Here is a 15,315-nt window from a genome sequence, read left to right as displayed (position 1 = left end):
ATCTTGAAATTTTTAATATTTAAAGAAAAAATGGATGTCCTGAAAACATAACTATTTAAGAGAAAAAAGCACAAAAGAAATAGGCAAAATAAGCTTAAAATAAATCTTGCTTAAAATCTGTATCTTTGAGTTTAAAAAAGGCAAGAAAACATTGGAGTCATTTTCATAAAGATGATAAAATATGTAAAAATAAGATTTTCTTGACTCACAATTTTAGCCATTAATCAAAAGTGAAAAAAATCACTAAGAAACTGTTCTCTTTTCCATAAAGACTGCTTGCCATTCAGCAACTTCAATTAGAATAGGGAGAAGAGGTAAATGAAGACTTCCACCGAGGTTCTGAGGAGGGTTCAAAGACTTTAGAAGATGGTGGTGGTATTTAGAAGTTTGTCACAAAACTTGTAGTTGGTTTCTAAGCCTCTCAGACTGGGAATATGATTTCTCTAGTAGTGTATTCATTTCAAGAACTTACTCAGAGTAATTATAATTTTCTGTGGAATTTATTAAATTAGGCTTTTCTCTTTGTGAATCAGTTTCCATGTTTCCCCTTCTTACAAATAGTTACACTTTTGGTTTTTAGTAGTTTTTTTCCTCCTTAGCACAAATGTCATATGTGCATTATATAGTTTTTAAAAATACATAGATATATAAGAAAAGTAAAAATGACTGTCAAAGGAAAGCTTTCTCCTTCTGGTTCTGGGAGAGGAATAATGGCCCAGTGGCCCAGGGCATCTGTTGTAGGTAATAAGTTAACTTCTCTCCTGCTTCTAGAAGGACACTGGGAGAACTGAGAAAGTGTCACTCACAACATTTTACATGCTCTGTGGTTTAGATGGGGAGCCTGGTGAGAAGGGTCAACCTAGAGATCACTGCTGTTCCTTAAATTAGCATATGTCATTCTAGATCTTTCATACTCTCTCTCCTTGTCCCTCTGCCCCCATATGTTTACATAGACATTCCCAGCTTTCCTTTCATTTAAAAAGTGAGATCACACAGTACGTACTGATCAGCTTGGCCTTTACTTTCCATACAGTTTAATGATCTCATTTTTTTCTTTTGTTTTCCTGAATTGATTTGTTTAGATTTTTGCTTAGAGTCATGGACGAGACTGTTTCAAACAAAACCTGCTTTCTTCCTTTCGCACTTGATTAGATGTGGGGCTTTCCCCCCACCTTCCCAGTCCTTGTCTACCACCTGTGATGTTTGAGCCCATTACTTTCTCCTCCTCCTAGTCTTTGCTCCATCAGTTTGACTTGCTGTTTCTTCTACCTTTGGCCTTCCTGCTGCTTGGCTTGTTTTCTCTGACTCATGAGACATGACCTGGGCCTGACCATGGCATTCCTCTTAGACATCTGAGGATTTAATATGCAAAGCAGAGAAAAACACATGGTGCATTATTATGGATGCCTCCTAGACAGCACAGCCTGGGTTCCCTCCAGTGCCTGGTGCCTGAGTCTCGAGCTTCCCTCATGTCTTTCATTTCAAACACTGAGTTATTTGCAGTTCCTCAAACACTTTTGGCACTTTCTTGTTTCTGTGCCCTTGTCTACTATGTTTCCTCTGTTTAGAATGTTGTTCTCTCTTTTATTTCCAGTCTCCTTCCTTTAGCCTCTCTACTTTAAAAACCATCGGGTTTGTCTTTCCTGACACTCTGGCCAAAAGTGATCTCTTCCTCCCTTCCATCTTTTCATCAGTTCAGCACATACTTACTGGGGACCTGTTCTGTCAGGCATTTTGACAAGATGGTGGTTTGTGAAACTCTTATGTGTAAGAGTATTATGTATTACTCTTCTTACACTCTTACGTATTACTCTTATGTTACCTTGCTGGTAGTAATCATATCCATCTTATTTTTCTTACTGCTCTTGAAGACATAAAATACATCTGGACCTACCTTGTAACTGACATTCTTACCCATAGCAGGTGTTTAATCCATATTTATTGAATGAATGAAACTTTCTGATTATTTAACATTTCTGTATGCCAGCATAACTTTGACATTTATATAAAATTATCTTTTGTGTAGTGAATGAAAACTATTACTGACACTTAAAGGCAACGGAGAGAATCTTTTAATGGATTTCATGGGTCTGTACTTAATTTAAGTGCTCATCCATACTGTGCTAAGACTATTTTAAGCAGCTGTCCCTGAGTTTTTTGAGGTTTTAAAACAAGCTGTCACTGGGTCATAGATTGTCTGGCTGTCATTCTCAATCACGCTCTAGTGATGGAAGCCTGTCACATTTATATGCTTGGTCTGGGTGGGTTTTCTGACAGAATCAAAAAAAGTGGTGGGAGCCCTTGAGACCTCTGGTGGAAGGCCCTTGATAACTTCTTTGAACAAGCTGAAGGACTTAGAACTGCTGAAAGAATTCATGATTTCCTCTCTTTTCCCATCTTAGTCAACTTTTGTATTTCTTCTGTTAATTGAAATGTATATTATCCCACCTTACCCCATATTCTAGGTATGCCAAAGAAATCATGGTTTAAAGCACTTGTTCTCAGGGTATGTTCTGCGGACTCCTGGAAGTCTCCAAGTTTTTTCAGAGTTTCCATAAAGTCAAAACTACTTATTATAATAATAATAATAATAATAATAAAAAATAAATTACCAGTATTATTATTATTATACATTATTTACCTTTTTCACTCTTATTCTACCACAAGTGGCTGGTTGGATCTTCCAGAATGTACATGGCATGTCATACCACAACAGGTTGGATACAGAAGCAGATGGGAGAATCCAGCTGTCTTCACTTGGACCAGACGTTAAAGAGTTGTATAAAATAGAAGGGATTTTTTTTTGTTTTGAAAAATGAAGTTTTTTTTCACATAAATGTTTTGTCATGATGGGTTTATTATTTTTAATAAATTAACAAATACACTTTTAAAATTTGTTTTAATTTCTAATATGTTAATGTTGACAGATATTAAAATCTCATTAGCATCCATGTTTTGAAACCAAAAAGTTTGAGAGCCACAGGTTTAAAAGATTAGAAATATTTAAGATATGTCTCAGATTTTCTAACAGATTAAAAGGTGAGGTCCTTTTGATGTAGTTGAAGGGTCTTCAAACTGGAAGCTATCATCACTGATTCTACCAGTTTCCAGTTGTGAGGCTTTAGGTTGAATCCAGTTTTTTAGCTTTACAAGTAGTATTTCAGTGATATTCTTCTATATTAGTGTTTTCTTAACATCCTTAATTATTTTACAGTAAATTCCTAGAAGTAGAACTGCTGGATCAAAAGGTGCAGAAGGGACTGAGAGGACCTGTGATATAAATGCAGGAGCCAAATATGCTTCCATATATTTTTCTCTGAATCAGTGCCCCAATTAGCTGGAACCCTAGTATCTCCTCTTTAGGCAGTCTCCTCCTCCAAATCTGAACCTCAGGAGGCTTACTCAGTCCCAGAGTGGTCCCATCCTCTTCCAAATTCCAGAAAGAGAACTGTGGTAAAATAGTACACTATTTATCGTCCTCCTTAGCACTTTCTGTCAGTGTTGAAGCCCAGCCCTTTGTGGACAGTTGCTTGTCTACCTACTACTGGGATGTCCATTTTGATCAGACCTGGCCCAGGTTGAAGCAGTGACCCCAGTTAGAGGTCACGATTGCAGTTTCTTGGTTCATACTCTTGCACTCAGTGACTCCCTGTGCCAGGGAGGCTGAAGTCAGAGATACTTCTGGCCTTTGCCTCATGCTGGGTGAGAATCTGTCCTCCCCAGTAAACCCATAAGCCCCTTGTGAGACCCTAAATCACCTGTTTCGGTTAATCCATCTTCACAGTCATTTTCTTTCAGGAGTGTGTCTACCATTTCTTGTCTATGGAACTTGGTTTGGGCTGTAAGTTTCTTCTATGACTGAACTTCTTAACTTTGAATCTGAAGAATCAAAGATTGGGGTAGTGTTTCTTCCCTTCCTGAAGGATTTAGGGTATTGAAAAATTGGTCTTCATAACTCTAGCAATTAATTTTGCATGTCAGGAGTTTAAGGTATGTTTTTCTAAGCTGTGCAACTTCCCCTCCCAGTGGATCCCTTTCCCCTGAGTCCTGAGGATGGTGCTGTCTACCCTTTGCCTGACTTGCTCAACAGAAAGGTCCACACCAAGGTGACCTCAGGTCTCAGCCCCTAAACATAAGAAAGACTGTCATAATTTTTAAATATTTCCTTTCAAAGAGCATCTCATTTAATCTTTGCCTTAACAAATACGCATTAAAGGTTTATGATATGTATTGCCAGTTGTTCCCTAGTGAGGTTACACCACTTTATACTTCCACTAGAAAAAATAAACTGCTAGGAAAAGACTTTTAGAACCCAAACTGTGTTCTTAAATATCACTAATAATTAGAATTGTTTTAATATAAAGGAAACTCAAACTTAAATCCCAGTATTTCTTGGTTATTTGCAAAATACTCATTTGGCCACAGAATTGTGATCTGTAGCATCTTGAATAACGTTTTCTGTAGAGTGGGTGTACAGGGAAGAACAAAATAACAAGAAAAGAAATGTAGGTGAAGTCATTGACAATGGCCTGAGGCAGCTACGGTAGTATCATTGTGTTTTTAAATTCAGTTTTGGTGAAGCCAGGAGACCAATTACTAAAGGTCTCCTAAGTGCAAGATGCTTTATGTATGATACCTAATTTAATCTTCACAGCAAACCCCTGTTGTTACTCTTCCCATTTTAGATTATATTGTTCCTCCATTTTATAGATAAATTAGTGTTTAGAGAGGTAGTAAATTTCCTAAAGTCACAACAGCAAGTAAAGGTTGATGTTCCCCTAAGGAAGCCCTGTCTAGGACTAGGTAAGTAATCCCCCAGAGACAGAACTTTGATTATTAACCTTTTCTCTCTCACCATCTCCAAAGTGAAAGCAATCTCCAGGAGGCCCTCACTGCTCATAGGTACAGGCTTTGCACAAGATTTGCCAGGAGTTCATGCCAACTGCTGGAAGGCACAATCCCAAAGACTCCTCTCACCTCTAACACTAGTTGCCAGTTGGAGGGGGTTCCTTCAAACCACTCAGGTTTGATAATTCTCTAGAGGGACTCACAGAACTCGCTAAACACTCGCTAAATCTTGAGAGTCATGATTTATTACAGGGAAAGGGTACAGATTAAAATCAGCCAGAGGAAGAAGCACAGAAGGCAGGGTCCAGGAGTACAAAATGCAGAGCTTCCCTCGTCCTCTCTCTGTTGAGTCAGAATGCATACTCTGCCAGCACTGATGTGTGATGATATGCGCAGAGTGTTTCCAACCAAGGAAGCTCTCCTAGTATTGGGAGTCTGGCTTTTATGAGGGCTTTATGATTGACTGACTGCCCACGGCGGTTGATCTCAGTCTCCAGGTTGACTGACACTCTGTGACCCAGAGCCCCATCCTAAGTCACAGTGTTACTCTCTGGCTAGCCCAGGGCTCCTCCCTCCTAGGAGCTAAAATTCAGAGCTCTTCTAGAGGACAAGGGTAAATTCTTTACCACATCTGAGTCCCAGCCTTGTTGAGCGCCCTCTCTCTTCCTGGCCATGTGCTGTCTTCCACATGGGGGTTCAGGAGGTGCATGCTCACTGCAGCTTATGCTGATCAGATCCTGGCAAGGAGGCCAAGACACTCATGAATATGGCTGAGTGCCAAGAGAGTGAGCATATACTCCCCTGTTAAACCCTGAACTGTCTCAGGATAGAATGGCAGTATAACAGTATCCAAATGGCATCAATGAAATCATAAAATGACTTGAATGCTCAGAGGCAAATTTTTTGTACTATTAAAAATATGTAATAAAGTTAATTATCATTATTAAGACAACCTCAGTATAATTAACCCTACAAACACACACACACACACACTCTCTCTCTCTCTCTCTCTCTCTCTCTCTCTCTCTAGCAAAGTAAATATCTGTATATGTATATATCACTGTGTTGGGGTCATATTTCATCCTAATGTTCTATCACTGCTAGGTGAGTTCCCCTGAGTTGGCAGTTTTCCTAAAGAATTGCTCATTCATATACCAACAGTCCTCATTATTCTTGACTCTATATTGCAAATTTGCTTGCTTGCTAGCGTTTATTTGTAACGGTAAAATAAATACTTGTGACACTTTCACGGTCATTTGCCAACATTTGTAGAGCAGCAAAATTCTTGGGTTGCATGGCATGGACAGTCCCAGCTGAGGTTGAGCAAAGGCAACCCTACCTTCTTTGTTTCAGCTCTCATACTTACTGTAAACAAGTTTTTTTTTCATAGTCTATTTAGTGCCACATTTTTTGCATTTTTGTGGCTTTTTATTGGTGATTTTGCTTTTTAAAATGACCCCTAAGCATAGTGTCAACATGCTGTCTAGCATTCCTAACTTCAAGAAGGCAGTGATATATCTTACGGGGAAAATACACATCTTAGATAAGCTTCTTTGAGGCATGAGTTGTAGTGCTGTTGGCTGTGTAATTCGGTGTTTATGAATCAACAGTATTTACTAAATAAGGTGTCTTTAAACAGAAATACACAGAAAACAAGGTTGTGTATTGATTGGTTGGTGAAAATATTGTGACCAGAGGCTCACAGGAACCCAATTTGTGTTTCCCTTAGGAGCAGTGGTTCACTATTGCTTCATTCAGTTTTGTGGTGACGTTGTAGAATAAACTGATGCAAAGAATGAGTTACCTGTATTTGCTGCATTACTTCCTTCATTTATTCATGTAATTATTTGTTCTTTGAGAAAACATATATGGAAACTTCTACTGGGTGCCGAGCAATTTCTACATGACTTAGGATTTCCCTTTTATGTTCTTGTGCCCATCGTTAGTAGTCCCGCTGTAGTCCTCTGACTCAAGATGTTTGTGTAATTTATGGTAACACGTCAGAAATGAAGTGTGAGATTGCATTTTAAAGGTTGGGAGTTGGGGGCTGAATGTTTTGAACCTACAACCATTTTAATTCGCGCTGTATATACAAGAATCAGTCTTCTCAATAAACTTACCCGGAATTTTCTAGCTTCCTTGGAGACCATGATTTTTAGAATCAAATTCCTCAATGGATTTATGTCAGATACCAGCAGAGCCAGGTGATGTGTCTGGCCACACCTCCCCACACCAAAATGCTGTGTCTGCTGGTTTGGCTACATGGCCTTGTAGGGCAGGGCTCTGTGCTGGCAGGATTGATCCTTAGCTATGCTTTACAGAGGAGAAAGCAGACCACATTATCCCCTCTCCTTTCTCTTATTCTCCCATCTCCCTCATGTGTTTGTATTTCTATCTCTTTCCACTGCCTATTCACACTGTCTCCTACATCTGCATTCAGTCAGAATGAGGGGAAATGAACTTGGAGAACACATGTTCACCTCATGTTCTTTGTGACTCCCTAGATATGCTCTCTTCCACTGAAGTGTTTCTCATTTCCTGATTTTAATTGTCCAGGATGTATGAGGTCTAAGATCTGTACCTTGCTGTTCTTTGCTCCAGATGGAGAAAAAGCAATTAGGCTGGAATCCCCCAACTGTGATGAAGAGAAATATAGAAAAATTACAATGATTTCAGAGATCTTTCAGTGAAATAAACATAGAATTCAGCCCAAAGACATTATTAACCATTGTATCAGTGACTGTAAATGAGTGCCAGCAATAAAAATTAAGCTCGATGTTTTCATGTGATAAGCAGTTAAATAAATACAATAACTTTCTTCAAAAATCTTTGTAAAATTGTACTCCAAGGAAGAAAAGGCCAAGACCAAAAAACCTTTGAATGCCTTTTAGTGCCTCGTGCAATGCCTAGGACAAACAGACCTCAACAAATGTGTATTGTAATTGAATTAATGATTAAAATATCTCATTTAAAATATAAATATTCATTAATGTTAAATTGATGTTTATTCTTTCAGATACAGATGAATATAGACCTCCTGTTTGGAAATCTTACTGTAAGTATACAAATAATTTAAATTGGATGGGTTATAGTGCTTTATAAGTAATATAACAATATTAGGATCACTAGATATGAAGATGCATTCCATTTTTGTGTCCATGATTGAAAAATTAATTCACAACAGGATTTGTGAATAGCGTTGAAAAAGTAAGTGTGGAGAAACAGGAGTGTTTCCACAGTCTGTACGTGGTTTGCATGTCTGGAATGTGTCTCTTTCCTCTGAGCTTGCATGGAATTCCGTATCTTGGAGCTTGAGACCACTTGTTGACAGTGGCTGATAAAACTAATGCAAGGAGAAGTTAACTAAGAATTCAAGGAATCGACTTATTCTTAGATCCTGATTCTTTATATAAAAAGAAATAAATAAATGATGGTAAGTCAGGAAGCTATCTTGATAGAAAGAATGAGTAAAAAAGAGGCAAAAGAAAAGTGGTCTTCTTCTTTAGGAACTGCCTTCCCAAATACAAAAGAGAGACATTCAAATTCTATATGGCTCTTTAAAATTTGCATTAAAATACAAATTTTTTCAAGAATCTAGGTTTTTAATTTTCCCTTCCTTATTTCCCAGAGAATATTACTGCATCAAGTAAAACTATTTCAGGTTTTAAAAAATGGAAGTAGATTTAATATAATCAAAGTTGTTTAAAAAAAAATCCATGATTATACTATTTCAGAAACCAGTTACTGTTAAGGTTTTATTTGTTGTCTATAGAGTTGAATAAACAGCCTAATACACCTGTCCTTTAAATATGGATTATTAGCATTTTTGTAAATGTTGTTACTCTACATTTTGATATTTGTAAGTTGCTGAAATTTGCTGACTGAAGGAGCAGCAATTCAAATTCTCATTGGTTTTATGTTCCCAGAACAATAGATAGTTTTATTTTAATAGGTTGCCACTTCGGGCCAATTATAGTAAGCAAAATATGAATAGTCTTTAAAAATATTGTCTCATAGATGCATTTTCCCCCACCCCTGCTGCTTCCTTTTTGTTTCTGGGGAATATAGTTGAAGGAATATATAAAAATGACTGATGTTCTTTACCTCCCAAAGATTTTGTCTCATAATCTCATTGGTGGGAAGCCTATTTAAAATTCTTCTCTGCGTTTTCTGGTTTTCAATTTATCTTTATTCCCTTTGCTCTGACTTGTGCCTTGTGCATTTTAATGTAAGAGCATTTATAAAACCTCAGACTGTTATTGAATCATGCTGGTGATTTTTCCCCCTGAAGAATATTGATTACTAAATGTGGTATATGCAATTTGTATTTTCTGTATCTTCATATGTCTTAGAGTAGCTACCATTTGTCTTAAAAATGGCTTATTTCTCTTTTTTTGGTGATAATACTGTTTTGTAGTTTCTTTTAGTGACTTCAGTGCCTGAAGAACACCTCCTCCCCCCATCATTTTCATAGTAGAAACAGAGAGGAAATTATTAGAATAGACTTTATCTTCTGACCATCAAGTGCAACAATTTCCATTTCAAGGAAATGTTATGATTAAACTGTTAAAGCCAAGTGGAAAGGCCCATTTTAAAAATTGGTTATGTGAAACTTCTTTATGCAATCATGATGTTGTCTTCTAAGAATTTATATACGAGCACATTTTAACTAATAAGAAAACATGTAAAAATGACATTCTCATATTGAAGTAATTATTATGATGATCATTTAGGCTGTTAAATGTGTTTCCCAAAATTATGATCCTAGAAAAAATTGGGATGTACATTGAGTTCTTTTGTTTTATTTTTATTTGTTTTCCCTTTGCCAGTCAGGCAGTTCTACAGTTTTATATTCAGCTAGCTGTAAATAATCTCCAGTAAGCTATTTATTAATATAATGTAATAGTACTGTAAGAAGTTCATCTGTTCAGGAGTCTGGAGTCTGTGCATTTTAACAGAAAAAATTTTTTAACCTGGCAAGCCTGTGACACTCTTATTTCATCAATAGTGGCTGAAATTTTAAGTTACTGTGATAGTGGGCTGCACCCAGTACCCTTAATAATTGAGCCATGACATTTGAATTCCTATAGATGTCTTGTTCAAAACTGATAATTAACAAATTCTATTTTACCATCTTTGGGACAGATAAACCATGATGCGTTCATCATCTTCTCTGTATTGTGACTTCAGTTTTTGTAGTTAAAAAATTCTCAAAATGGTGATAAAGTCTAAATGGTTTGAGATTTTGAAAAGATCAGGTATGTCAGTCCACATAAGGAGATACAAGCAGAATGGAAACTATTCAACATGTTCTGATTGTTCACTTCTATTCATTATTACATCTGTAACACAGAAGGGTTCAGTTACATTTTAATGTCAGAAGTTACAGTGTGTTATGTGGGTTTTTTTTTTTTTCTTGTCTTTGCTTGGTGGGTTCTGAAGAGCTTTTCACTGTGATTCTATAAGAAACTTATTTTACCCATGCCTCTCTTGGGCTTTCCAATTTTGATTCAGTTGAGCTTGTGAAAACATAATTCTAAAACCTTACAAATTCAAACCAATAATATAATAGTAAGTCTAAGTTGAGGACCTCTGAAACAAATGCATTTTTTTTTTAAATTTTGCCTTTTGGTATATATTGCTTAAATTAAACCAGGGATGTAACATGTAATAAATGAGGTGAGTGAGTCTGGTGGGGACTATGGGAAAGCAGAGCATGGACGCCCTGTCTGTAGGGAGTTGCCCCTAATTCGACCCCCTTTACTGTGGCATCGAAAACTCTGGGCCCCATGTTGTCACATCTTCTGAGTTTTCAAGAGAAGCCAGAATTCTCTTTTGCTTATGTTGTTGTTGTTAAATCTCTTAATCTTTAAATGTTAAAAACAAATTTAAGTTTGGAAAGTAGCAAATCAAATACATGTGAGCCAATTTTGACCTCAGGATACCAACTTGTGATCTCTGAACTTGATTAACAATGTATTATCTGTAGATAGTGAGAATTTCATTGATAAGTACATAAGCATTGACACTGCTAAGGTGACTAAATCTTGAGCACTTGAATCTTATCTTCTTAAGTTGAATTTAGCTGTTAATTTTTTTTAACATTTTTTATTGATTTATAATCATTTTACAATGTTGTGTCAAATTCCAGTGTTCTAGCTGTTAATTTTTGGTGACTCATTTAATGATTGTGCAGTTTAAATTTTAGCTGAGTTCCAATTTAGATTACCAAAAAATTCTAAATTGAGAAGGACCTGAATTAATTCATCTTTATTATGGTGTATGAGTTTTTAATGATCTTTTTGGTAGATGTTCCCAAAATTCATATCTTATATTCACTTGTACAATATCTGAAGGCCCTGCCTTTATATATTTTATTAAAAATGAGTCTTAAAAGACAGTTTAGCCATTGGTAACCAGGGAGGAGGCATTTGTCTAAAAATTAACTTCTCTCCATGAAATGAACTATACCTTTTGAAACTCTGATTAAAACAAAGGGAGGGTGAGATTCTAACGTGATGATACTATCACTCCTTTTTCCATCCCGGCTTATCTTACTATTTGCTTACTGAATAGGAACATGCATTACTGACGATAACCAGACACTTGTGTTTATGCTTTGAATCGCTGTCAACATTTTACTTTCTCTAGTAACTTTTAATATCCTTCTTGGCCACCATTCATTTCTCATAATTAAGTTTCCATAGATGACAGTACTTTCCAAAGCATTTTCTTGACAAAGGAAAACAACTGATCTTTTGAGAATTAGTGGTCGAAAGCGAAATGTGAACTGAATTTTCACATCTTGTGGAGATATAGTTGCCAATGTGGAGAAATGGACCTGAAGAATGGACCTTTTTGCAAATCATGTTTTGCATAGTCTTAGAAGGACATGGCATCAATAGAATTTTCACCAATGCATTTTCAGACACCCTAAAGTTATCCTCTGGCAAGTTATTTGATTTCCTGAATTCTCTCTTTTGCTACATTTACCCTAATTGAATAGGTAGTGGTAACTTTGGGTCAGAAATTTTTCTAGGGGAGATTATCTTTGAAGATAGATGTTCACAATATAAATAGGGGAGAAAAACAGCGTATCTGTTAACTTCTAGCCTATAAATCCTAATTTTAGTTTCAAGTTTGACACTTAATGATGTACTTTAAAAATATACAACTATTATTCATTTACAGTAGAGACATGCTTTATGTAATATATCTACAATAACTGGGGAAAATAAATTGACCAGATTATGAAGAACAGAGCCAGATATCAGAACTGATTTGTTATAAGGCAAAAAGACACTTCTGTGGATTATGATTTTTTTAATTTGTGTTTGCTCCTGGGCTCTCACTAAATTTAGTTTGGATTACTTTCTTTGCTTTGTTCATAACAAATTTAATAACCAATAGGACTGTACCACCGTTTTCTTGTGAACATAAAAAGCAGCCAGGTTTTAATTCCTAATATATTCAGATGTGCTACTTAAGGGAGACTAACATCTTTTACTTTCTACCTTCCCAGTATATCAACTGCAGCAGGAAGCCCCTCATCCTCGGAGAATTACCTGTACTAATGAGGTGGGTGTGATGAAAGGTTACAATGAAATGTCTCTCAGTCACTTGTTTCCCAAACTTTAGCATTCCTCAGTGACTTGGCTATTTGTGTTAAAGCTAGTTAGCATCATGAAATGGTAACTTAAATGCATTTTTCTTAACATTCTTCTCACTTGAAATAACTACCACTTTATAATGGACAGTTTGGAACACAGTATAGAATATAGCAGTATAGTTTTAAGTGATGTTAACATTCAGTGAATTCATACATTCTTCCATTTTTATGTATTTTACTTTTTAAAACAAAGTTTGAAGGCATTCTTGTAGCATTACTGAAATAATTTTTCCATTAAAAAAGATTTAAATTATGATTTTAAAATGAGCAGAAGTCATGGACAGTTCACCAAAAAAGATGTGACATATGACAGTATATAAAAAGATGTTCAACTTCATTAATAATAAGAGAAATGCAAATTAAAATACACAGACCATTTTCACTTTTCAGATTGGCAAAAGTTCTAAAGCTTAGAATATACTGCTTAGTTGATAAGCCTGTGAAGAAACAGGCACTCATATATTGCTTATGGGAATGTGAAATTCTACAAGTTCATGAGAACTTTGTAATATCTAACAAAACTACCTGCATTTACCCTTTGACCTACCTGTGCAAATTCTAGTGCTTCACCCTGATGAACTGCCTGTACAAATGTGGAATAACATATGTTCAGAGTTTTTTATCGTCAGATTATTTGTAATAGCAGAATACTGGAAAAAACCTAAATGTTCATAGGCGATTGATTGAATAAACTCTAATACTAAATAGAATAACAAAGGTTTCTACGAGCTGCTATGGAATGATTTCCAGATACAAAATATGTGTCTAGTAATTTGGCCCCTGTTTAGTAATAAAGAGAAAGACAGGAAGAATTAACCCAGGTATCAGTGAAAGAGTTATCCATAAGTAGTGGGTGAGGGGCAGTGGGGAGGGGATAAGGGTGGAAGTGAGACTTCTCCAAGGATACGTTCTTACATAGCTTTGACTTTTGAACTATGCAGTTTCACATATTCAGACAACCAAATTAAATAAAACTGATAAAAAGACCCTAAAATTGAATATAAATAGGAACAAATGAACCTAACAAATTCATAACATAATCACCCAAAATTAATTTAAGTAACTTTTAAATATATTATTTTGTCTATACATACTTAGAGCGAAATTTTTGAAGATCCGTAACCTACAAAAAGATTTTAAACTATAGGTAGTAGATTTGTTGTTGTTAATGGTACTTGTATAGAAATTCTGCAATGATTTTGTTGTAATATCGGATAGAGCAAATAAATAATTATATTGGATTTTGGGGAACCAAGATTTTTAGGAGATATAAATACAGAATGGGGGGAAATTGAGAAGTACACTGTGGTACTGAATTTGAACTGGAGCTATCAATATGACCATATAGATTTTTTAAAATGTATTTTCCATCTCAGTTCATAGAAAGGGTGAAGAAGCAGTGATGCCCCACTAAGAACGAAGTTTTGATTCCAATTTCTGAATACTGTTTCCTACTGAAAGGAGTCAGTGCTCCTTAGAGAAATTCCTGATTCTAGAATATGGGGCGGAGAGATCCTGGAATATCGTATGTCAAGAGCAAGAAGGGCTCAAAAATGGATAAGGATGTGTCAAAAAGATGTAGGAGCCCACTTGAAGACTTCCCACGAGCAAAACTTGGGACGATTTGACATCAGAAAGAATAATGATAGTAATGAATTATAACACACTGAATGGAAAGAGAATTTATAGGTCTATAATTATACTTTTTAAAAACCCTACCCTAATACAAAGAGGAAAAGAAAAGGGGGAAAATGTAAAGTTGCTCTTTACAGCAGAATGGTAGCTAAAAACATAGAAAGAATGATAATGATTTGCACTAATAATTGAGTCAGGCAAGAATCATCACTGGACATTAAAACCATTGAGTAAAAGGTTGTAGATGAACAGAATAATCACATGGTCTTGATTATTTATGAATCAGCAAAGAGAAAAATACATCTTTATAGGTGGAGCGGTCTAGCAGTCACATCTTAGCCAGGTGGTCAGATTTAGCATACCCTGCAGTGGGACAAACTGACATGTGTCTTCTGAAGCCATGCAGTGAGACGTACACAGCATCACCTATATAGTATTTCTGCCAAAGATGTTTAACTTTAATCTATTTATGAAGTATAAGTCAGGCCAATCCAGAATGTATACATTCTATAAGACAACTGTCCTGGGCTTGTAAATAATGTCTTTTTCATAAAAGAAATAACAGTTGTGGGACCATTCTAAAGTAAAGGAGACTAAAGAGACATGCCAACCAAATGTAATGCATGCACCTTGGTAGAGTCCTGGCTGTGTGTGTGTGTGTGTGTGTGTGTACATATACATACATACATACATATATATATGTGTGTGTGTGTATACACACACACACACACACATATAAAGCTACACATTTTGGATACAGTTGGAGAAATTGAATATGGACTATATTAGGTAATGTGGAATCATAATAAGTTTCTTAGATCATACACCATTAAAAAGAACTGCTTCATTGTTTAAGAAAATGTTGAAATAGATTTTGTTATTGTGACATCTGGCTTAAAAAAAACATTGAATAACTCTGAAAGTATATAATTGGTCACAAAGAGGACCAAGCAGGGATTTTGGGAGATTATCTTTTAAATGTCCTGTTGCAATTTAAATATATGTAGATGTACAGTGTGCATATAGGTATGCATGGAATGAACGTGGTGCTTGGTGAGTATGTGGTGCATTTCATTGCTGCTGTGCCATGATCAAAGATGATGAAATAATTTGACGTGTAGTGAGAACTTAAAAAATGCTATTTAATAAAAATATTCCATTTT

The 15,315-nt window shown here is 35.9% G+C and overlaps 1 protein-coding gene across 1 annotated transcript in view; it reads left to right on the top strand.

The window, feature by feature from the left end:
* The window catches only part of CHN1 (chimerin 1), a 174,147-nt gene that overhangs the window by 37,464 nt on the left and 121,368 nt on the right, over nucleotides 1-15,315 (top strand). Inside the window, exons 3-4 of the mRNA XM_031678330.2 lie at nucleotides 7,865-7,903; nucleotides 12,371-12,426. Coding sequence (XP_031534190.1) covers nucleotides 7,865-7,903; nucleotides 12,371-12,426 — 95 coding nt within the window. The remainder of the gene's footprint in view (nucleotides 1-7,864; nucleotides 7,904-12,370; nucleotides 12,427-15,315) is intronic.

The sequence above is a fragment of the Vicugna pacos genome, chromosome 5, assembly GCF_048564905.1.
Source record: "Vicugna pacos chromosome 5, VicPac4, whole genome shotgun sequence".
NCBI classification, from domain to species: Eukaryota; Metazoa; Chordata; class Mammalia; order Artiodactyla; family Camelidae; genus Vicugna; species Vicugna pacos.
The sequence above is the reverse complement of the archived record's forward strand: the minus strand, read 5'-3'. Positions and strand labels throughout refer to the sequence as shown.